This window comes from Talpa occidentalis, unplaced genomic scaffold, assembly GCF_014898055.3.
Source record: "Talpa occidentalis isolate TD23 unplaced genomic scaffold, MPIMG_talOcc4v2.1 talOcc4.12, whole genome shotgun sequence".
NCBI classification, from domain to species: domain Eukaryota; kingdom Metazoa; phylum Chordata; class Mammalia; order Eulipotyphla; family Talpidae; genus Talpa; species Talpa occidentalis.
Genome location: NW_023601212.1, coordinates 49,207,273 through 49,230,276, shown reverse-complemented (window position 1 = coordinate 49,230,276; position 23,004 = coordinate 49,207,273). Strand labels below are relative to the sequence as shown.

General features: G+C 48.0%; 1 protein-coding gene across 1 annotated transcript in view; it reads left to right on the top strand.

Moving 5' to 3' along the window:
• NCF2 (neutrophil cytosolic factor 2) overlaps nucleotides 1-23,004 on the top strand; it is a 33,001-nt gene that overhangs the window by 3,251 nt on the left and 6,746 nt on the right. The window contains exons 3-13 of the mRNA XM_037506286.2: nucleotides 7,568-7,676; nucleotides 12,182-12,316; nucleotides 13,128-13,235; nucleotides 14,934-14,993; nucleotides 16,733-16,776; nucleotides 18,088-18,229; nucleotides 18,459-18,527; nucleotides 19,482-19,554; nucleotides 21,167-21,192; nucleotides 21,590-21,741; nucleotides 21,844-21,952. Coding sequence (XP_037362183.1) covers nucleotides 7,568-7,676; nucleotides 12,182-12,316; nucleotides 13,128-13,235; nucleotides 14,934-14,993; nucleotides 16,733-16,776; nucleotides 18,088-18,229; nucleotides 18,459-18,527; nucleotides 19,482-19,554; nucleotides 21,167-21,192; nucleotides 21,590-21,741; nucleotides 21,844-21,952 — 1,027 coding nt within the window. The remainder of the gene's footprint in view (nucleotides 1-7,567; nucleotides 7,677-12,181; nucleotides 12,317-13,127; nucleotides 13,236-14,933; nucleotides 14,994-16,732; nucleotides 16,777-18,087; nucleotides 18,230-18,458; nucleotides 18,528-19,481; nucleotides 19,555-21,166; nucleotides 21,193-21,589; nucleotides 21,742-21,843; nucleotides 21,953-23,004) is intronic.

The window sequence follows — 23,004 nt, the reverse complement described above, 5'->3', positions numbered from 1 at the left end:
TCAGCTGATCAGTAATTATTGGTTTTTAAAGTCAGTATGAAATAATCAGTAAAAAGATAAATAAATAAAAAATGAAAGTTAATATCAAGTCCTACTTCTCTCCCCCAAATACTCTAATAACAAATATACAAAGAACACAGGAGAGCTATTCTAAGCATTGACTTTAAATGTTTAAAGCGATGGCAAATTAACCCTTCATAGAAACTGCTACATCATCTACATGCCTAGTTCTAGGAAGAATTCTAAGGAGAATTCAGTTCAGGCTAATGAAGAACTCTCAAACAGTGAAAACTGTTGCGGAGTGTCTATGTATGTGTGTGTGCTTGAGGCAGCACAAACAGTAAGCTGCAGAAAATGTCCAGGTATTGGGGATGAGGCTGGCCTTGATCCTGTGCAGGCTTGAAAGGTTTGGATCCTTGGGGTGGTCAGAAATAGAGCCTTTAAAGCTGCTGGGTTCAGCGTTGCTAGGGGCAACTACTAGATGCTCAAAGGATTTCCAAGATGTAGATACAATCTGTTACCTGAGTAAGTAAAAGCAGGTGTGAAGTACCCCCCATCCCAGAAAACCAGAAGCGATCTGGGGAGAAAAAGATTGTGGGATTGAGAGGACATACACGTGCTTGCCTTTCCCTTTATGGCATCAAGCCTTCAACAACCTGTCTTTCTTCTTTTTTTTTTTTTATAAATCTAGTAATTGTTTTTTTTTAAATAATAAATTTTATTTTTATATTCCCCATACAATTGCAACCCCCCCATTCTGACCCCAATCCCTCCCCTCCCGCCCCTCACCCCCCAAAAAGTGTCTCTGGTTCATAGTTTTTTGTTGATTTTGATTTTCACTTTCTTATAGTTATTCATTTTCCTGGTCCCTTATTTAAGTTTTCTAGATTCCTGCTATGAGTGAGACCATCCGGTATTTTTCTTTTTCTTTTTGGCTTATTTCGCTGAGCATGATCCCTTCCAGCGCCATCCATGTTGCTGCAAATTGCATGTGTTTATCTTTTTTGAATGCTGAGTAATATTCCATGGTGTATATGTACCACATCTTCTTGATCCAGTCATCTATTTTTGGGCATTTGGGTTGTTTCCAAAGCTTAGCTATTGTAAATAGTGCTGCTATAAACATAGGGGTGCAGGTGCTCTTTGGAATTGATGTTTCTGTGTCCTTTGGGTAAATACCTAGGAGTGGAATTGCTGGATCATATGGAAGCTCCATGTTTAGTAGGTCCAGAAATCTCCACACAGCTCTCCATAGTGGTTGGACTAGTTTGCACTCCCACCAACATTACAGAAGAGTTCCTTTTTCTCCACAACCTCGCCAACATTTGTTGTTGCTAGTTTTTTTAATATGTGCCATTCTCACTGGTGTGAGATGGTATCTCATGGTAGTTTTGATTTGCATTTCCCTCATTACAAGTGATGTTGAACATTTTTTCATATGAATGTTGGCCATTTGCATTTCCTCTTCAGAGAAGTTTCTTTTTAGCTCTTCTGCCCATTTTTTGACTGGATTATTTTCTTTGTTGTTGTTGAGTCTCATCAGCTCTTTGCAGATTTTTGTGATCAGTCCTTTATCATTAGTGTTATGTGCAAAAATGTTCTCCCAGTTGGTGGGGTTTCTCTTTGTTTTTGTTATTGTCTCTTTTGCTGTGCAGAAGCTCTTTAATTTGATGTAGTCCCAGCTGTTTATCTTTGTCTTCACTATCACTGCTTTGGGTGATGTGTCTGTAAAGATGTCTTTGATGTGCAAATCCCGTAGTGTTTCGCCTATATTTCCTTCTATGTATTTTATGGTTTCAGGTCTTATGTCTAGTTCTTTAATCCATTTTGAGTTGATTTTTGTGTATGGTGTGAGGTAGTGGTCAAGCTTCATTCTTTTGCATGTAGCGACCCAGTTTTCCGAGCACCATTTATTGAACAAACTTTCTTTGCTCCAATGCATAGTCTTTGCTCCTTTGTCAAAGATTAGTTGACCATAAATCTGTGGGTTTATTTCTGGATTTTCTATTCGATTCCATTGGTCTGTGTGTCTGTTCTTGTTCCAATACCATGCAGTTTTGATGATTATGGCTTTGTAGCAGAGTTTGAAGTCTGGGAGTGTGATGCCTCCCTTCCCTTCTTTTTTTTTTTCAGGAGAGCTTTGGCTATTCGGGTTTTTTTGTGATTCCATATGAATTTCATCAATAATTGTTCTATTTCTTTGAAGAATGACATTGAAATTTTGATTGGAATGGTATTGAATCTGTATATTGCTTTTGGTAGGATGGCCATTTTAATAATGTTTATTCTTCCAATCCATGAGCAGGGGATGTCTTTCTATTTCTTTTAACAGTGTTTTATAGTTTTCTTTGTATAGGTCCTTTACTTTACCTCTTTTGTTAGATTTATTCCCAAGTATTTGATTTTTTTTGTTTCGATAATAAAAGGGATGGTTTTTTTGATTTCTTCTTCAGATTTATTGTTTGTGTATAGGAAGGCTACTGACTTTTGCATGTTGATTTTGTATCCTGCCACTTTACTGAACTGATTGATGAGTTGAATTAGTTTTTCTATGGAGTTTTTGGGGTTCTCTATGTATATTATCATATCATCTGCAAATAGTGATAGTTTGACTTCTTCTTTTCCTATTTGGATTCCTTGGATGTCTTTCTCTTGTCTTATTGCTCTGGCTAGGACTTCCAGTATTATATTGAAAAGCAGTGGTGAGAGTGGACATCCTTGTCTTGTTCCAGATCTTAATGGAATTGCTTTCAGCTTTTCACCATTGAGAATGACACTGGCTGTTGGCTTGTCATAGATGGCTTTTATGATGTTGAGGTATGTTCCTTGTATCCCAAGAATTTCAAGGGCTTTTATCATGAATGCGTGTTGCACTTTGTGGAAAGCTTTCTCAGTATCTATTGATATTATAATATGGTTTTTATATTTCTTTTTGTTGATGTGTTGGATAATGCTGATTGATTTTCGGATGTTGAACCATCCTTGTGTCCCTGGAATGAATCCTACTTGGTCGTGGTGAATTATCTTATGGATACATTGTTAGGCCCTCTCTGCTCCTTCCCCTTCTCATTCCCCTACTATCTCCAGATGCATGGGATATACTGGGAGAACTGAGCCTAAAGCCTCCAGCTGATCCAGAATCTCAAAAGACAAGGTGTAAAGTCATCTATTTTTTTTAAAGATTTATTTATTTATTTATACAAGCACTGGGTACATCTTTTAATCAGCTCTCACAAACTCTAAAGAGGACACTGGCAAAAGAGGTCCCAGAAGACACTTATAAGTTAAAATGACCCCTAGTCATTTCTACATGAAAGCGTCCCCAAGTGAGGAAGGCTCAAAATTTTTTTAAAGATTTATTTATTTATTTGTTTATTTATTTATTTATTTATTCAAGCAAGCACTGGGTACAGTCAGAAGTGCGGGAGGGTGAGAGAATTCACCAGAGCCAGAGCGAGAAACAGAACAGGCAGACAGACGATGTACACTGCTGAGGGGAGCAGCAGGCGGCAGGAGAGGTCCACGTGCCATGTGGGACCCTCACCAGCAGCCGGGGATCAAATCAGCTCTGCAGAGGCTGCAGGCAGCTTCGCAGCCCAGCGCTCAACCGCTGCGCCACCAGAGGAGGCCCGGAAGTCTCAAATTTTGAGTGAATTAGAAAGATTTAGGTTTCAGTTAGTCTGTGACGTGTAACAGTTACATCTGAGAGAAAAACCTACCAAAGTTTATCTTTAATTCAACAACCATCTATTAAGGAAGTAATATAAATGAGACGATCCCCCACCCTGATCTAACTCCTTTTCTTTGTTTAATCTGTGTGTGGTGCTGTCCCCCATACCAAGTTCTACTCTTGACCTTTTTCCCTTTTGCTAATAGGGCAGGTTTTTTTCCCTATTACGAAAGGATATCATACACTGCATATATATACTATATACTACACATAATATACAGGTAACATACATATGGATGTAATATACTATTATAACAGGCTATAATGCAGTGCTTACTGAATTCATTAAATGAAAACAAGCAAAATATAGCCTCTGCTTTCAGGCACCTTAATTGAAAAAGGAACCAGGTCATAAGCACTTGTAACTAGAACACCAGTATTTTTAAATAAATGCCTGGGAAGCTAGAAAAATTGCTTCTTAATGGGTGGGTTAGGAATTCCTTCTGACTGCAGTGGGACTTGTTTTTGGGTGATGACGTTAAGGGAGTTTTTTTCTGTTTCCCCCCCCCATGTTCCCATGTTGTGTTGCTCTTCTGTCTGTAAAGTTCCCAACAGGACAAAGTTGCAGCACTTCTGAGGAGACAGGGGTTGTCTCAGGGGTGACTGTGACCAGCCTCCTCCCCTTTCTGCCCCAGCCTGTTGTGTGAAGGGGGGAGGAAACGTTAAGTTGTCTTTCAGATCCTGGGTTCTGTGAATCTGTGGGTTATGATAACAATGGGGAGACTGTCTAGATGGAGCTGACCAAAGGGCACCACAGGCAGCAAAGCCTTGACCCTGCTGTCTTTGAAGCGGGAAGGGCAAAGCCCCAGCCCTTGTCATAAAGGTGTTTGACATTTGACTTCTTTGACTTACTGCAACTCTGTTTTATCCAAGAGACAAGTGTTTGAGCAGCAGGATTCCAGATTGTGGGGCCTTGGCAGCACAGAACAATCTGAAATGGCAGCAGTGACTTAGAAGCCTTCACAGGGATCATTCCAGAAATGAGAATTAGGAAACCCTCAGGCTCAGAACGATGAAAAACCCAGAGGGGTTGCCGTGGTGCCCCAGGGTTATCACTGGGGTGTGGGCTTGAAAAAAGCATTCACCCCTAGCCCAGCAGAACTTGGTAGGAAGCCCCAGCTCCCTGGGCCTCCCTGGGGACACTTGGCTCCAACTGGCACCAGAGAGAACTCCAGAAGGAAGGTGACAAGGAGGGGAGGAGTGGCCTCCACAGCCACCACAGCCTACGCCTCCCAGCATGTGGAGCTGTGCTATTCTGGAATTTCCATGCTGAGCTTATTCAGACCCTAGCGGGGTGGGTAGAGCTATAAGTCAAAGCAGGTGCCCCAGGGGTGGACTGTGGGCAAACAAATGAGGGGCTGAGGGGAATGCTGCTGCAGGCAGTGGGGGCGGGGCAGGGCAAAACTTTGAAAGACAAGTTTGAAAGGGGACACTTAGCAGGGGTGCCCCCACCCCATTTTAAAACATAGAGCCAGCTCTTTGAATCATTTGCCACTTCCTTCTCTCCCTCCATTCAGGTTCAGATCATTAGACATCTTGATGAGTGTATGTGAGGAGGATTTTGTTGGGTTCACTCAATACCAGGTAGACACAGGCGGTGACAGCACAGCTGAAATTCGCCTGCTTAGCCAGCTCCCCAGGGAAGAGTTGCACACGCAGGTGATGCTGACAGCACTTAAGGTGCCTTCAGGCTCCCACACACACAGTCAATGGTTCACGAAGGGAACTGCCCCCCCAACACACACACACACAAAACACCTCCTTTCTGCCTGGCCCCCCATCTTGGCTTAGTGAGTGGGAACCTGGCCCCCAGTATCTGCCTTAGAAAGAACAGCTCTCCTTACCGTCTCCCTCTTCATAGGGATCCCAAAAAAGGTGTGGAAGGGACTTGAAATGTTTTCTGCTTCTGCTTCTTAGGGAAAGGCCTGCATGCTTTTCACAGGTTTCTCGTGAACAAGGACGCGGGAGAGGAAGCTGTCCTCTGTTTCCGTCCCAGGCTGTCTTCTCCCTTCATTCCTGTAGCCACTGCTGCTCTGACGTGAGTCACTTCAGACCAAACGGTGACAGAATATCTGTCTACAGAGCGTGTGGCTTCTCCCCGCTCCCCAACCGTCACCTGGGGAACATGTTTCTGAGGATGGTCCCAGCCAAACTGCCCTCCTCCTGGTCAGCTCAAAACTCTGCAGAGATAGCGTTCCAGCTTTCACAACTGTGTATTTTTTCCCTCAGGAATGTATTATCTTAGCAGTTTAGTTATAATAGAATTTTTAAATGGCAACTGATATAATTGAAATAATTGTTGATTATTGGATTTCTTAATTCTATTTAGTTTTCATTTACTTGATTTGGTAGATTTTTATCTTTTTAACTTGTTCATTGTTTACATGCCTGTGTGACTTTGGGTTACATTTTTGGGGGGTTACACATGTTCTCAGGTTACAATCACCCCCACCAAACCTCCTGTGCCTGTCCCACCCCCTTCCTTCCCCACCTCCTTCTCCCTCCCCAACCGTGTATTCTTATCTCCTGATAAAATCTAGTGCAAAATAGAGCTGTGTGTGAGCATAATGATTGGCTTTGAATTTAATTATCAGAGTTTTAGCGCTGAAAAAATAAAATGATAATAACAATAACAATAGTAAATGCTGTGCATGTGAACCAGGCACCATCCTAAAACATCTGAAAGCTCCTGCACATTTACAACAACCCATGAGGCATGGGTTATGATTAGTCCCTAGTTCTAAACGGAGAAGTTAAATAATTGGTCCTTTGTCACTCACTAAATAACGATAGTCAGGACTCGAGTCCATGTGGTTTGACACCAGACATTGGATCCAGACCACACATTTGCAAGCGCTTCACGTTCTGGGCACTTTGGGTAGAATACGCCCCGGCACAGAACATGCTCCTGTATTAACTTCGTGAACTGAGGTGGGATTGGCCTGGGGCCCCTGGTTAATGGCAGAGCTGATGGATCTGGTCCGACCTCTCAGCCCAAGGTCTAGGACACCTATCACCCGTTGAGGTTCCCCGCCAGCCCATGCTCAAATTGCAGCTCACCTCCAAGAGAAACCACCTGGCAGCTCCAGGTCAGAGAGTGCCCTGGGGACTTTGGTCCAGTTTGCCCATGGTGGAGGCCACAAGCAGACGCCAAGATCTGTTCCTGCCAGGCCGGGGCCTGGGGATGGGGGTAAGGATAGCAGGCCCACAGACCTGGAGCCAGCCGGCACCAACCCAACAAAGCCCGAGTGGTGTCAGAAAGTCATCCTGATTTAAGTGTGGTTTCTTCTTTTATTTTCCCCAATGTGTGTGGAGAAGAGGGAGGGAAGCGGAGACTAAGAAGGCCACCAAGGCAGGAATTAAGTTGGAATGAGAAGAAGCCAGAGGAGGCAGCTCTGGGCAGGAGGGAGCTGTCCCCAGGACCCTCAGAACTGTCAGGCTGACCTGACCTTCAATGGCGAGCCCAATCAGTCCACATGGACACAGGCTAGCTTGCTGGTTCTCTAGAGTGGAGCTCTAGGGTGCAGGGGATGGGGGGGATCTGCCGGAATAGGACAAGCCAAGTTGTCAGAAAGGTGAGTTGTTGGCAGGTGACCAGCAAAGAAAATCCCTGCAATTGCTGAGACCGAGGCTCCACCCAGGGTTTGGGGTACTGTTCACACAGAGTTCTGTGAAATACTGGGGCTCAGAGTTGCAACAAACTCAAGCATATGGAAAGACTTCTTGTCCTGGTGAGGTGGACAGGAAGGGGAGTGGGCATGCAGGTTTATTCCAAATGTCCGGTATCCCACATCCTCTGTGCCCTGGACTCATTTCTCGTCTCCCTCTGTCCTGCAGTTATGACTCAGCTATTAAAGACCTAAAAGATGCCTTGACTCAGCTTCGAGGGAACCAGCTGATAGACTACAAGATTCTGGGGCTGCAGTTCAAGCTGTTTGCCTGTGAGGTGAGGAGGAAGGGCCCAGCCGGTGGTAGTGGTTGGATGGGTTGGCTGTGAGAAGCGCTTCGATCTGTTGACGCCTCTGTCAAAGTGTCACTCAGCTGGACAGGCCGTTTCTGCATGAACAAGACTCTAGTTGTCTAGGGTTCAAAACAAGGCCTCGGACTCCCTGTGGCGCAGCGTTGATGCTGGCAAGCTGCAGCCTTGCGGCGCCGGTTCGATCTGCAAGAGACCATGGCGCGCAGACTCTAGCAGTGTACTGTCTTCTGTGCTCGCTGGTCTAGTGAATTCTTCATGTGCTCTGACAGTGCATGTAAACGAAACAAGTTAAATAAAACTCTCTATAGGAGATGTTTCAATGTGAGAAGTGTCCATAGGCAAAGCTGCCTCCCATATGTGAGCGAATAAGATTCAATAAAAGGAGGGAAGGAAATCGTGCCAAAGGGAGGGATGTCTGTGTGTTAGTGCAGGCAGGGAGAAAATCATCCTCGTTGAAGCTGAGATCTACAGCATTTATCAATCCCTGGGGAAAGCTGGGTGCTGTCTCAACAAGCTCCCCAGCTCCCATGACAGGATGCTGGTTTGTGGAGCTGATCGATGTGGTTGTGGGGTTGTCACCAAGTGGTCAGGCAGCTAGACTCCCATTAGTCCTACTTGCCTACTGCCCTCTCACCCCCTTTTGGATATTTCTTTTATTGATTTTAATTTCATGATTGCTCTCCTCCTGCCCTCCCTCCCGAACCTAGGAGCTTGAACAAGGCATGTTGCATCCTATGCCTTGGGACTCAAGTTTTTTCTTCAGAAAAGGTCAGATGGATTATTTTAGGCTCAGGCGTCCTTAGTTACCCGGGGCCTGCATTCTGTGAATGAGAGGTTCAAGGACCTTGCAGAAACAGGTTTGCTGGGCTCTCCAAGGTGAGCCTAGACACAGTGTGGAGTGAGCCGTAAAAACAATCATAATAATTTGCTTAATGCAGTGACAAGCCATTTGCTCAGCATTATACTAACAAATCTGGACTCCTCGGTTCACAATCCACTCAGGACCTGCTGTAACCTTATTCAGAGGCCAAGTTACAGACCATGCTCTTTGCTATGAATGGTTCTGGCCTTGTGTGCTTGGTTGACACCCAGAGAGTGAGGAGAATCTGGCACAGATCTGTCTCCTCCTGCTCAGAGGACAGCTCAAAGAACACATGGAGGAAAGGTTTCCATGGAAGGACAGCTGATTTTCTGCGTTACCGAAATGGAGAAACTGGACTTGCTTGACTTCATAAGTTCAAGTACTTTTCTAACCAACTCCTTTCTCCTCCTCTCCTCCTAATACACATGAGTAGGTTTAAAAACTAAAATCCCTGCAAAGATCATAGATCTTTATATAAAGTATCACTGGGGAAGAAAGCCCTCAGGCTGTAGTTTCTCAGACAGGAGAAGCTTAGAGTTCCCAGGGTGATTCAGGGCTAATAATAGCCCTGAATAATAGCCCTATTATTAGCCCTGAACCAAGTCCATTGGTTCAAGTCCCTGGGGACAAGTCCCTTCCAGTCCCAGAGCAAGCTAACGGTTTACTTCACTTTGCACAAGTCTAGGGAAATAAGACTTTGCAGTGGGAACTGGTTGGCATTTGACAAGCTTCCCCATGGACCATGTCACTATTGACATGGGTCCAGAGAATTCTGTGTGGGGGTTGTCCTGTGCATGGTAGGGTATTAGTTTATAAATATTTTTCTTATTTATTTTTGTGTAAAATAATTGGGGTGTAGGCCAGAGGTGTGGGGGATGAGGTGATTCACCAGAGACAGAGTGGGGAGCAGAACAGGCGGATCTCCTGAAATACACTGCTGAGGGGAGCAGCGGGCGAGACAGGAGAGGTCTGCTATGCCATTTGGGTATCTCAGTGAACAGGGATGGAACTCAGGCCTTCACTGTGACTATAGTAGTAGAAACACAGACTTAACCCCTAGGCCACTAGGGAGGCCCGTAGGATATTTAGCAGCATTCCTGGTCTCTATCCACTAGATGTCAGGAGCACCCTCATCCCCAGTGTAATGACCTAATGTCTCTGGATATTGCCAGTCACCCCTGATTGACAGCTATTTAAAGGGTTGGTGTCCCGACCCGCGGGATTCGTAGGCACGAAAAGAGAAGGGCTGAGGATTGAAATGAGGGGCTTGAGACAACTTGACGCTAGCATTTACTTCTTTATTTTTCCTTTTCCTTTCTTTTACTTTTCCCTGTCTTTCTACCTTCCCTGACCTTCTCTCTGCTCCTCTCGCAATAACCTCTCTCGCAATAACCTCCTGACCTTCTCGTGGTTCTCTTCTTATATCCTGGTAGCTCCTCCCATCGTACCTCCCAGTCTCATTTGATTAATAGGAAACACCTGTGGTTTCTCAGCAGGCAAAACGGTAAAGCGAAAACTAATTAATGGCACGTGTGTTGTGCAACACGGCGCATGCTCCAGGCGGCTCCGGACAGGTTGGAGGACCAAGTAGCTCCAGAGAAAGGATTATAGAAGAGTGGCATCAAAGCAGAGTGACATAGGAAGCAGTCCCCCCAGGAGTTAGAGTAGAAAGTCATCTTCCCCTGCCCACGTGGGCCCTGTTCTTTCTCTGAGAAGAAGGGACGTGAAGACCCGGAGTGTGGAGGCCCTTGTGTGCTCAGCCTCCCGCAGGTCCCCAGACAGCACAACCAGGGGAGCCTGCACCTTCACTGGGCTCCCACCATGGGCCAAGCAACTGAACCTAGTGCTTTATGGGAATCATTTCATTTATTTCCTGTAACTTATTGACACCATCTGACATGAAGAGGAGGCTACACAAACATACAGCCCAGAGGACCGGTCTTGACCCTCCATCAGATCTATCCCTACACACGTTCCAGCTGGACAGCCAACTATGCCCTTCCCTGGCTGCGCCTTGGCTCACCAGCTGCATCCCTCCTTGGAGGCCCTGGCCACATGCCTCCACCCAGCCCAGGCATTAGGCCGTGACTCATACCTGTCACCTCTGAACAGCTTGCGCAACCCCTAGCTGTCCAGCTCTTTCTCTGCATGTTAGTGTGTGACCAAGGAGTACCCAGAGACCCCCAAATGTGCATGCTCTAAAGAGGTCTGGCCATCTGTGAGCACAAAGGCAAAGCAGACTTTTAGTGAAAGCTCTTTAATACTACAATCAGTGTACATAGAAAGGGAAGAGAAGCGAGGATGCTATTATAATAATTTCCCACTAAAACACCCAAAATTATCCCTCCCCTCCTGGGCAAATGTCCATCCAAACAGTGTTGGCCCCAAAGGACTGGTGAGGTGCTTAATCTTGCCACAAGTCAAGGCACCTTGTGGTGGAAAAACACATGAAAGGAGTAAAAGGGGCCAGACAAGTGTGGAACAAAGAAAAAATCAAAGTACAAATCAAGATATTGGCTGCTATAGTCAGCCTCCCACTTGTCTCTCACCCATGTGTCTCACCCACGTGTCTCTTCCATGCATCTCCTCCAACCTCCTTCCCAGCAGTACCAGGGTACAAGTTGGGCTGTAGAAGCAAGAAAGCTCCAGCCCCCTTGTGTTCAGTTATATATCAAGGATGGCTGCTGGACTCCCTCTTCTGCGTGCCCCCCCCCCAGTTCTCTGCCGGGGGTACCAGTTCATGGCACTCTGGGTCTTTAGTCCAAGGTGGCTGCATGCAAGAGGGGGTGGGGAGAATGGACCCATTCACTGCTCCTCTCCTTTGATGGAGATGCCTCTGTAAGAAACGCATGATGTAGGGAGCTGTGAGAACACGTTCCACTATCCTTAAGAAGGAGCAAACCCTCTTGTGGTTGCCATCTTGATTTTCTTCTGCCCCCTATTATTTTTCTACCTTTCCTTGAGAATCATTTTTACTTCTGTAGTTTGTATTACATGGATGCATCCAAATGACTATTCGGTTGTAAGTTGCGAAACATTATAATAAAACAAACACTTGTGAACTTATCACCCCACTGAAGACCTGGAAAATTATGGCTATTGCCAAATGCTGCTCCTCCCATCCAGGGGAAGTTCTGTCCAGGATTTTGCTCTGTCTCCTTCCAGCCCCTCTGGACTTTTGCCCATGGCTTCACCCCAGACTTACCACTCCTGTTATGGACTGAGTTCTGTCGGTGTGGGACTTGCACTGGGAACCCTCCCTCCCTGCCCCATGCCTGTATTTTATCCCCAACTCTTCAAGGGGACCTTGAGCAAGTCCTTCTTGTTACTAGAACAACACAATCCTTTCCTGGCCCCTCCTGACTGACGTGGTGTTGGGAGAATGTAGGTGATGTTGGTTTCCTTCCTTGCATGATGTGTTCTGAATGCTGTGCTTGCGCTGGACAGAACATGGGAGCGAGATCGCTTGTGTTGTATTTGAGATATTCCCATTATAGCCGAGAAAGGGAGAAAACTCAACAGAGGATACTGTGAGTTCACTTGCAAGCTCTTCCTTGGGACCAAGTTTGGAGCAGCCTCAAGGTCTGTGCTGTGGCCTGTTCTTTTCCAGGTGTTGTATAATATTGCTTTCATGTATGCCAAGAGGGAGGAATGGAAAAAGGCTGAAGAACAGTTAGCGTTGGCCATGAGCATGAAGTCGGAGCCCAGACATTCCAAAATCGACAAAGCTATGGAATGTGTCTGGGTGAGTAGACTGGAGAGGCGGGATGGTGAGATGCTTTCGCTGGGCTTTTATTTGTTTTACTAGACACAGAGATCAAGAAGCCACGAAAGCGGGGCTTTTCCTTCCTCTGGGATCTGGGTAATTCTGATTTTGGGGTGTATTTCCAAGTAGAATCCTCATTCGGGTGGTGCTGACCTCCAAGGCTTGGAGGTCAGGACAGCAGAGCCCTGGCCTGGTCGCTGCCTTGGGGCCCCGTGGCAGCACAGGGGCGGAGGGAGGCTGAGGCTGGAGCTGGGCACGCGGGCAGAAGCTGTGTCACTTGTTCACCACCAAGTCCTTGAGGCCTCAAGGCTCTGTGCCAAGCATGTGATGGCTCTCACTGCCAATGCATTGATTATATGAACGATGGTGCAACTATCCAGAGAATGAAGCTAGTTTGAAATCTGATATAAAACACTAGGAACAGGGGACTCCAGTCAGCCTGTATATGCCAGCCCGCATCAACAAATGCCAATCCCAAGAGAGCACTGACACGGCTTTGCTTGTGTCTGAAGCCACACTCCAGGGCTGTGAGTGACAGCTCCACGAAAGCCACATAGGGGGACGGGGCAGATCCCCAGGGAAAAGACTGCCTGGAAACAACACAACAGGTATCTACACAGCCTGTCAGGGCAAGGCGATAGTCACCCCACTGTTCCTACCTTAGACACTCTGACATAATCAGTTCAGTCCTTCACATTTGGAAAAGGTACTTTTTGGACGCTTATCTTAATGATCCTTGCATCCATTCTAGGATGGGTGGTAAGGAAATATGATGCTCTCTGTGTTCTAGAAACAGAAGCTGTACGAACCAGTGGTGATCCCAGTGGGAAAGCTGTTTCGACCAAATGAGAAACAGGTGGCTCAGCTGGCCAAGAAGGATTACCTAGGCAAGGCCACGGTGAGTGGGGTCATTCAGCTGTCCTGTGGCCAGAGTACAGTGGAGAAGATCCAGGAAAGTGTTTTCCTGCTGTGGTTCTGCCCTGGGATGACAGGGAGAGGTTTGCTGATGGTGTGCAGGCTGCTAAAAAGACTGTGCCGCCTTCTAGTTTATTTTCCCCAGGTAGCTCTTATTCCTCCCTTCCTGCCTGACCCTGGGTTCGAGGCCCGAGGTTACTTCCAGGATGCTGAGTCTTGGTGCCTGAGCCAATGGAGAGAAAACAGCTATAAGACACTTGTTAACTGAAGTTAACACTCGGGAAACAGCCCTGCTTGGCATCCTCTGGCTAAACATTCTTGAAGCCCTACTGTGATTAGATGCCTTTCTAAATGGTGCTCCTATTGAATCCAGGTTGGAAAGCCTTTCAGAAATGATCCGAAGTGAGCCAGCAGCTCCCTTCCAAAACTACATTCACTCTGACACAGTGGTAGGGGCTGAAGTTGCCTGGGTAACTCCAGGGTAACTGGGCCCAGGAGCAAATGTAAGAGAGCAGCCTGGGTCAGTGGGCACACTTCAATGTCCATCAAGGGATGAATGGATGAACAAAGTGTGATACAGCTACACAATGGAATATTACTCGGCCATAAAGAGAATGAAGCACTCACACACACTGCATGGATGGACCTTGAAAAACATGATGCTACGTGAAAGAAGGCAAACGCAAAAGCCACGTGTTATAAGTGCACATGTGTGAATGATCTGAAGTAGGTAAATGCTCAGAAAGAGAAAGCAAATCAGTGATTGATTGCCAGGTACTAGGAGAGGGGATGTAAATTACCTACTTAATGCACATGGTATTTTATTTTGGGATGTTGAAAATGTTTTGGAACTAGATGGAGGTGGTAGCTTACTAAATACAGCATGGTGGATTACTAGATACCACTGCGATATTCACCTTATTTACTTAAAAGTTTTATTGCAGTAACATCGCATTATAACATTATAAAAGTTTTAGGTTTGCATTGTTATATAAAAAGTCCACGTCTGTATATACTACGTTCAGTTCACCTCTAAAACTCCAATTCTATCCTTCACCATACAAATGACCTCTTTTATCTTATTGACTCACCCCATGTCCCTCTTCCCTTCTGCTCATCATTAATTTGGTCTTGGAGCCTAGAAGTTTATTTTTGTTTCATTTGTTTATTTCATTCACTTGCTTGCTTTCTTTTGCTGTCATGTAAGTGAAATCATACAAACTGTGTATCTGTTTTTCTCCATCTGATTTATTTCACTAAGCATAATACCCTTGAGGTCTATCCATTGGTGGGGTTTCCTCTTTATTTCTATAGCTGAATACGATTCCGTTGCATTCACCTCTCAATGTGAATGCACATAGTTCCAACTCTTGGCTACTGTAGCTATGCATTGTTCACTTTAAAATGGTTAATCACATGCTATGGGAATTTCACTTTAATTAAAAAAAATTCAAAGAGAGAGAAAGAGCCTGCTGGGTCAGTGGGAGTGGGACAGGTACACATTTCTAGAACCTCTAATCCAGGTGCCAGCAATCCAAACCTTAGCCACTCTCCACTTCTGGAACCAGGCTCCAGGGAGAAAGGCCTGAGGGTATAAGAAAGGTGAGGGGTCTTGAGAAAACCATAGAAACGTGGGAAGCAGTGATGGCAGGGCCTTCATGCCTTCCTTTTTTGATTCCAGGTGGTGGCTTCTGTGGTGGATCAAGACAGCTTTTCTGGGTTTGCTCCTTTGCAGCCGCAGGTGAGGCAGCCCTGTCCTTCTCAGAGTTCTCTGTGAAACATCTGATTGGGGACAATATTTATGCTGAATGGCCTCATTTAAGGGTTTTTTCCACTGCTGGCGAGGGAAGGGGGGGAGGGATAGTGTACCTGGCCATCCCTGGTCACATGACCAGATGATCATGTCACATGACATGAAACCTATCGTCAGGTACCATGACTGATAGGGATAAGGCAATTTCAGGTTAAACCCCGAGTCCTCAGAAACCAGCTCCTTGCTTTCCCCACAACACCACTCTTATTTCTCTAAGTTCTTAGACATCTACTGCTGTCTCTCCTGAAGCCTTGACCATTCTCTCAGAGAATTGAATGCATGCTGTCAAAGGCTTTTTGACACAGCCTCTTCTAGGACATAGGAGCTAGTAGGAGCTTGAGGCCGTGGGCTCTCTGGCTCCATCCAGCCACTGTGTGCAGGAAAGGCCCCTGGGAATGGAAGAGTGCCCAGAGTGACCCAAGCTGTGTTCAGGGAGGTGGGTCCAGACTGGCTGGTTGACTGGGTGTAGAGAGGTGAAGGCAGAGCTTCCTGGTGACAGGAACAGTTTTGGTAAGTCAGACGGAGGAAAACACAAGCTCCGTGGCAATAGAACTGTGATGGGAGGCGTGGGGTCAGCACTAGAAGAGGGAGGGTCCTGCCAGCCTGCTCATACCTGGCGACTGCCCTGGAAGCACCGACAGCCCACCAGGGACAGAATGCTGACAGCGGGCTCAGAATGGGACCAACCCTGGGCTCTGGAAGTTGGGATGAGCAACAGAGACAGAGACTTGGGTTGCTTGGATCCTTCTTCACAATGAGGTTGAAGAAAGCTTTGTGTGGGGGACCTCCCTGGTGTTGCAGAGGTTGAAGTCTCAGCGCTGTCAAGCTATTGCCAGCCACTGCAGCATGAATTTGATCCCCAGCCAGGGAGGGGACCCACATGGCACAGCAGACCTCTCCTGTCTCTCCCTCTGCTCCCCTCAGCAGTGTATTTCAGTAGATCCGCCTGTTCTACTCCCCACTCTGTCTCTGGTGAATCCTCTCATCTCCCTGCACTCTGGCCTACACCCCAGTTCTTGTATGCATAAATAAGTAAATCTTTAAAAAAAAGAAAAGAAAAGAAAGTCTTGTGGGGAGAGGTGCCCTGGGCTTAGAGCAGCCAGAGGACTGAAGAGGAGGAAGAAACCCCAGGGAGCTAACTGGACTCCTGGGGAGGCAGGGCAGAACAGGGGACACGTATTGAAAGGAGATTCTTGCCTGGCCAGCGGATCTTGAGTCGATTCTAATACCCACAAGTAAGACTGTGCTTTCAGGGATCATTTCTATAGTTGGTTAAAAACCCGAGTGTCAATGACAGCGCAGACATTAATAATAGAACAGTTTTTAGAACCTGTCCTTGGAAAAGGTCAGAGCTCAAGGTCAAAATTGCCTTCCTGAAGACATGTTGCTCCGTGACAGTTAAACCTCTCCAGAAACCAGGTCCACTCAAGATGAATTGCTGTGCTGGGGAAACCTGTAGCCAGGGACCTGGTGGGAGGTGTTATTTTCCTTTATTTAGTCAGGGTACACGGCGGCCTCTCCCCGGGCGGGCGGTGTTCTGATGGAGCAGAAATGCTTTCTTTGATTTCTGGCCTGGAAGAAGGCTCAAGTTACCATTAACAGTCTGTTCTCCCTCCCCTTCCCTTCCTGCGTGTACTTCCCTCTTCACTTCTCCTACTGTTCAATAGGCAGCTGAGCCTCCACCCAGACCCAAAACACCAGAAACCTTCAGGTAAGTTGGACATGGACCGACACGCAGACTACCCAAGCTCCAAGCCTGAGTTGATGGCAATAAAAGGAAGTGGATGAAGCTGTGTCAGGGGCCGTGGCTTGTGGGATTTAGCGTGGATGTTGACTCCTTCTGTGTTCAGGGTTAGAATGGAATATGATGGGCATGTGTGTCTTGATTGTGGTGACCGCAGGGGCCTGGCTGCAGCTACACTGTGTCCCTCGCCCTTGTTGTGAGGGGTCCCCTGAAATCACCCCGAGCAACAGGACCAGGCTTGGACATGAGTTCCCCTCAGGAGAGGGGGAGCCATACTCTTTGGCCTCAGGCGAGCCGACGGGGAAGCTAAGCGGCGTCTCTGTGTGGGGGGTTTTCACTTGCTGTGGGCACGTTTGCTAAAGAAGAGGAAGGCTTCAAGAAAAAGAAGGCATTCTGTGAGATGAGAAACAAAAGATGCCGTAACCTACAGCTTTCTTGAGAACTTGCTCTAAGAAGCAAGCCTAGCTCCCCCAACCCACAAAAAAATGTCATGGAAAAGTGTGAACGTTCCAGCGCAACTGTAACAATGAGGGGCTGGATTGGCTCATTCTGAAACTCTTTGCCAAGGAGTCTGTAAGCTGGAAACTAAAAGGAGGGCTGGGGGTCAGCAAGAGGGAACCCCAAGCCCAGGGAGAGTGAGGGAGCCTTGGAACCCCAATATATCAGGCAGTCTTGAAGCCAGCCACACATTCCCGGCAGAGCCGAGCCCCAGGGCCCTGAAGGGCAAAGTGGGTCTGGAAATGGTGAAGGGAAATGCCAGTGCAGCACCCACAGACAGGCAGCCTCAGAGCCTCCACACTTCCCCGGACTCCTGCCCCTCACCCCCTCCCAGGTGTGCCTGGACCACTGGGCTTGGGTTTCTCCCCCTCTCCAACACCTGCTCTCCCTAAGTGGCTCTCACTGTCTCCCACCTGGGGCTGTTCCCCTTGCCACGATCCAGATCAGCCCAGCTGGGACTTGGGAGCCGGCCAAGCACAGGAGCCTTCCTTCTAGAAGTGAAGGGAGGCCAGGATGGCAAGGCCTGGTTATCCAGTGTTTCCTTTGTTCGCGGCTCCCTGCGCTGTGACCGTGGAGCAGGTTCACAGGCAGCCTAGCCCCCTGGGGAGCCCTACCAGCAGCCTGCTCGGGGTCACACTGGCCATGAGACGTGGTGGTGGAGGGAGCCTGGGGGAGTTCTCTGGCTCCTGGTCCCCTGTGGCTTCCCGAGGCGCTGGGAGGGCATGGGGTCCAACCTGGACACTGGCAGGTCATGGTGTCTCCCTCCTACCCACCCCGCAGGGCTCTGGAGGGAGAAGCCCATCGAGTGCTCTTTGGGTTTGTGCCTAAGACCCAAGAGGAGCTCCAGGTCATGCCAGGGAACATCGTCTTCGTGTTGAAGAAGAGCAACGACAACTGGGCTACGGTCATGTTCAACGGGCAGGTACTCGGAGCCCGGGCCAGGGGTGGGGGCGGGGCAGGGGGGAGGCTGTGGGGCTTGGGCCCTGGCAGCTCGTGGCAGTGCTGCTGCAGAGCCCGTGCGGGGGACCTTATGTGCAGATAGCTAAGTTCTTGCTTCTGTCTGCCCTTCCTTCCCGCGCCTGTGCTGCTCTGCTGTGGCTTCTCACGGGGCTTCTGCTTCCTTGTTCTGACGCTGTGATATTGCGCTGCAGAAGGGGCTTGTTCCCTGTAACTACCTCGAGCCGGTGGAGCTACGGATCCATCCTCAACAGCAGCCCCAGGTAACATAGTACAAAGGTCTGACCCTTCCCCCACCATCTCCTGACCTCTTGGGGGTGGGGGACTGGGCAGAGGGAAAGAGGTGCAGTTGTGATCACTGAAGAGTGATCCTGAGTGGTGTTGAGTTGGTCTTTAGTTGTCACTGGCTGCCCAGAGCTGCCCCCTGGGAGAAAGGAAAACCCCAGCTGGGTAGAGCGGTGGACCTGTTGGGTCCACCCACCTGTGTGATTCCTCCTGGTCAAGGTGGAACCCCAAACCCATCGTTTATGGAGGTTAGGTTTTCCTGGGTGTGTCCACTTCCATGGGAGAAGAAGATTTGAGATGTTGGCTGGTGAAATGCCATTGAGGGAGTGGAGGGAGAGAGAGTGCTGCTCTAGCAGATCTGAGTAGGCCTGGGCAGCCCCAGCGCCTGAAACTGCCACCCTCCACCCCCGCTGGCCATCACCCCTCAACGGCCTGCCTTCAGCCAGTCTGGCTGCCAGTGTTGGCTCTGACAGTGGCAGAGCCCGGCTGTGGGTTGTGTGGTCTGTGTCCTGTATGTGGGCCTGGCCCTCACTGCTCAGAGTCACTGATCCAGATGACTTGAAAGTTTTAAATTCTACACATATGAGAAGTTTTCCTTTGAAGGGACAAGATGTGGAATTAGAGGGTACAGAAGACCCCTCCATCCAGGCCAGCCAATGTCCAATGTGGCTGAAAGGGGTGACTAAGTCATAAAGGCTACTAGGTGGGGGCTAGGATTTTTATTTCTACTGTGATTTCTTTTCTCATTAGGCCAACCATGCCTCTCCCTTTAATCAGTATTTAGTCTCCTCAGCATCACCCCAACTTTCAGGAAGTCATTTTCATGTGACTCCTTCCTATGCGACTCTAGTGTCTCCCCTCAGTTCCCCTCCTCTTCCTGCTAAGAACTTTGTCTGAGTGTTGATTCTGATCATCTCCTCTGTCCCCTCCAGGAAACCTTTCTGGAGTCTGACGTCCCAGCCCCTCCCAGTTCCAGCGCCCCTGGGAGACCCCCGTTGTCATCAGGTTAGTGTTCCTGGAGCCACATACCAGGCAGGGGCAGGCATGCTGGGGCTGCTTCCTGGCAGAGAATACTTCTCCAGCCATGCAGGGGATTCTGGTTTCTACTACCTGTTTTTCCCTCTACTTGGGACCACCCCACCGTAGAACCCATCTTTCCTGCACCACACACTCAGGACATATGAAATAGAGAACCTTTCTTTCACCCTGCTCCAGCACACTCAAGGACTTGTGCGAACATGGGCGGGCTTGTGTGTATGTGATCTTGTGCGAACATGGGAGAACATGGACCGACGAGAATGTGGCCTGGGTAAAGGGGGGCGTGGGTGAGTGTGTTGGTGACTCAGGAGAGTATGTGTGCTTCCAGACTCAATAGTCACCAACCCCCGCCATCATTAAACACTGAATCGCATGCCAGAAGGAAAGGTTGACGTATTTGCATGTTTGCCTGGGGGGGGTGGGGGGGGGTGGAGTGGCTCTTTTCAAACGTCTGGGGAATCCTACCTGGAAAAGAAGCCACTGTGCCTGCAGAGTCCTGAGGGACAGACACAGAACCCGGGGTGTTTGTGAAGGAGAGGTCGGCTTTGGGGCGTGATGGGCTCCTGACGCCAATGCCATTTCAGGGCGTTTGAATACACGCGTTAGGCAGAGATGCATGAAGAGGTGGTTTGTCCAGATTCCAGATTGATGACCGTCGCTCACCTGGTCATCAGAACCCTGGGGCTGCTCCCCACTCCCATTTTTAAATTTTTGAAAAATGTCAAGCCTACAGAAAAATTGAAAGTTGAAAATGTGGTACAATGAACACTTGATACCTCTCACTTAAGTTCACCTACTGTTCACATTTTGCCCCATGTACTTGTCTTGCGCCCTTTTCACCATATACATTTTTCTTCCAATGTCTGAGCCACTTGAAAGCAGGATTCATAAAACTCACTGACCCTCTGCACACCTCCCCCAAGAACAAGGATGGGCTGAGGGAGCAGAATACAACTTAGGGAGACTTTAAGAATATAGATTCACAGGCTTTTGATTCTAACTGCTTAGGACTGGAGTGAGCTTGAGTATCTGTAGCCCTAGGTGGTGATTGTAGTGGTCAACTTTGTTTGGGAGCAGTCGTCTCTTTTGATCACGTACCCCTAGAGTGAACACCCTTATGCATACTTCTCCCATGGGAGCTGCTGCCTGCTGCGAGATTCATGCATTAAGCACGTTAGAAAAGACACAAAAACAAAGGGCAGGGGTAAAATATGTGGTTGGTTTCTTCTCGTGCCCCCTGGCTCACTCACACAGTCTGCTTTGTGGTGCTTCCAAGGTCACTGGTGAGACTGCTCCGGGGATCCCGGCTGTTCCCTTGGGTGGGTGGTGGTCTGATGACCTGTGATCATGAACTCTGTGCTCCTTAGAAACTGGGTTTGTTGATACATTCACAGCTTGGCCTTGCACATCTTCCCCAGAGTAGGATTTACCCCACTGTTTGAGATTAATAACCAGTCCAGAGACAAAAGGGGGAGAGTTCAGTGCCTGTTCCAAGAGGTTCGGTTCTGTGAATGGCAGGGGCTGGCCAAGAGCGTTCATTCACCATCTTTTGTTTTACTCCTTCCTGTGCCCATTTTAGGTCAGAACGAGAAAGAAGAGCCCAAGGTAATGGTTTTTTTCCTTCAACAATTTCAAGTAGTAGCAAAGGGTGGGCCATTCACCACGGCATGCCCCTCTGGATGGGTGAATCCCAAAGGATGGCAGAGCCAGTTGCTTCCACACACATACTCCATGGGCTGAGAACCCCCTCAACAGTCTCCCCTACCCCCAGCCACATGCTTCCTGTCTATAGCTGCTGGGCTAGATCTCACCCAGTGGGAATTCCTCGCCTAGCAAGAGCTGGGCTGCAGGACATCTGAAGATGCTTCGTGTGCCCTGCTGGCTTCTCCCCTGATACACAGAGTGCTTGCCATGCCACCCCAGGCCACTACAGTGACTCAGGATGCTCCAAAGTGGAGACCTCAGGCACTCCTGAGTAACCTTTGCTTCCCCGCCCCCTCAGGAGGTACAGCTCAGCGTTCCCATGCCCTACACCCTCAAGGTGCATTATAAGTACACGGTGATCCTGGAGACGCAGCTGGGGCTGCCCTATAGCCAGGTCCTCGACGCAGTGTCTAAGAAACTGCAGCTCTTGCCAGAACACACTCAGCTCAGGTGAGCTCCGTGCAGGGTGTGTGCAGCTGAGACCTCCAGGAGGAGAGGGTGGTTTGGAGTTGCTATTCTCTGACTTGGTTCTTTCTCATTATTCCCACCCAGCTATCGATCTCGAGACAGCAATAAGCTGGTCCCCCTTTCAGAGAACATGAAGGATGCTTGGGAGCATGTGAAAAACTACTGCCTGACTCTGTGGTGTGAGTACACCGTGGTGAGTGCAGTGATCCCCAGGGCGCCTGAGGTCATGTTTCTAGCAAGCCTCTTCCTCAACATCTCCGCACGTATTGAGCACCTTCTGTGTGCCAGGTGCCATGTGTGGTGTCAAGGACATGGTGGTAACTAGTGGCAACCCTGCCTCCCTTTAGTCTGCACCCTCACCCAGCTGAAACCAGGAGAGGGTTTCTACAAGAGAAGAGCAGCCCCCAAGAAAGCTCTGAGCCCTTCCATCTGCTGCTCCACTGAATTATCTGACGGTTTGCTACTATCAGCAAGGTCATCAGAAAAGGCTTGCCAAGGGAGCAACAGAGCCCACTTAATCTCCCCTATATGAACTGTGGCTTCTTCTGCGTTCCAAAACTTCTGCTTTGATTCCAAATGTACTAATTTTATTTATTATTATTTGTTTTCTTTTGTTTTTGCATAGAAGAACTGGGGTGTAGGCCAGAGGTGTTCAGGGTGGGGGGGTGAGAGGATTCACCAGAGACAGAGTGGGGAGCAGAACAGGCAGATTTACTGAAATACACTGCTGAGGGAAGTAGCAGGCAAGACAGGAGAGGTCTGCTGTGCCATGGGGGTAGCAAACTGGCTGGGGATCAAACTCATGCCTCAGTGAATGATAGTGCTGAGACTTAACCCCTAGGCTACAGACTCTGTACTAATTAAAAAAAAAATGCTACTTTCACAGCATATGGAAATAGTTCTTTATAATAATTGGCCCTTTTGCTGCAGTGAGGTCCAGCAAAGCCTTTGTATGTACCACTTTGTATGAGCCTACTACATCTGTCTATGCTCAGAGCAGCTTGATATCAAAGAAGTGCTGGATTCTTCTAAACCTTTTCTCAGGACCCACACATTGGCCATTCACAAAGTCATAGCTTGAACTTGAATTCCGTCATTCTTCACCTTCTACCTCACTTCTTCTTCTACCTCACTCCATGCACAAAAACCAACTCAAAATGGATTAAAGAACTAGACATAAGACCTGAAACCATAAAATATATAGAAGGAAATATAGGCGAAACACTACATGACATGCACCTCAAA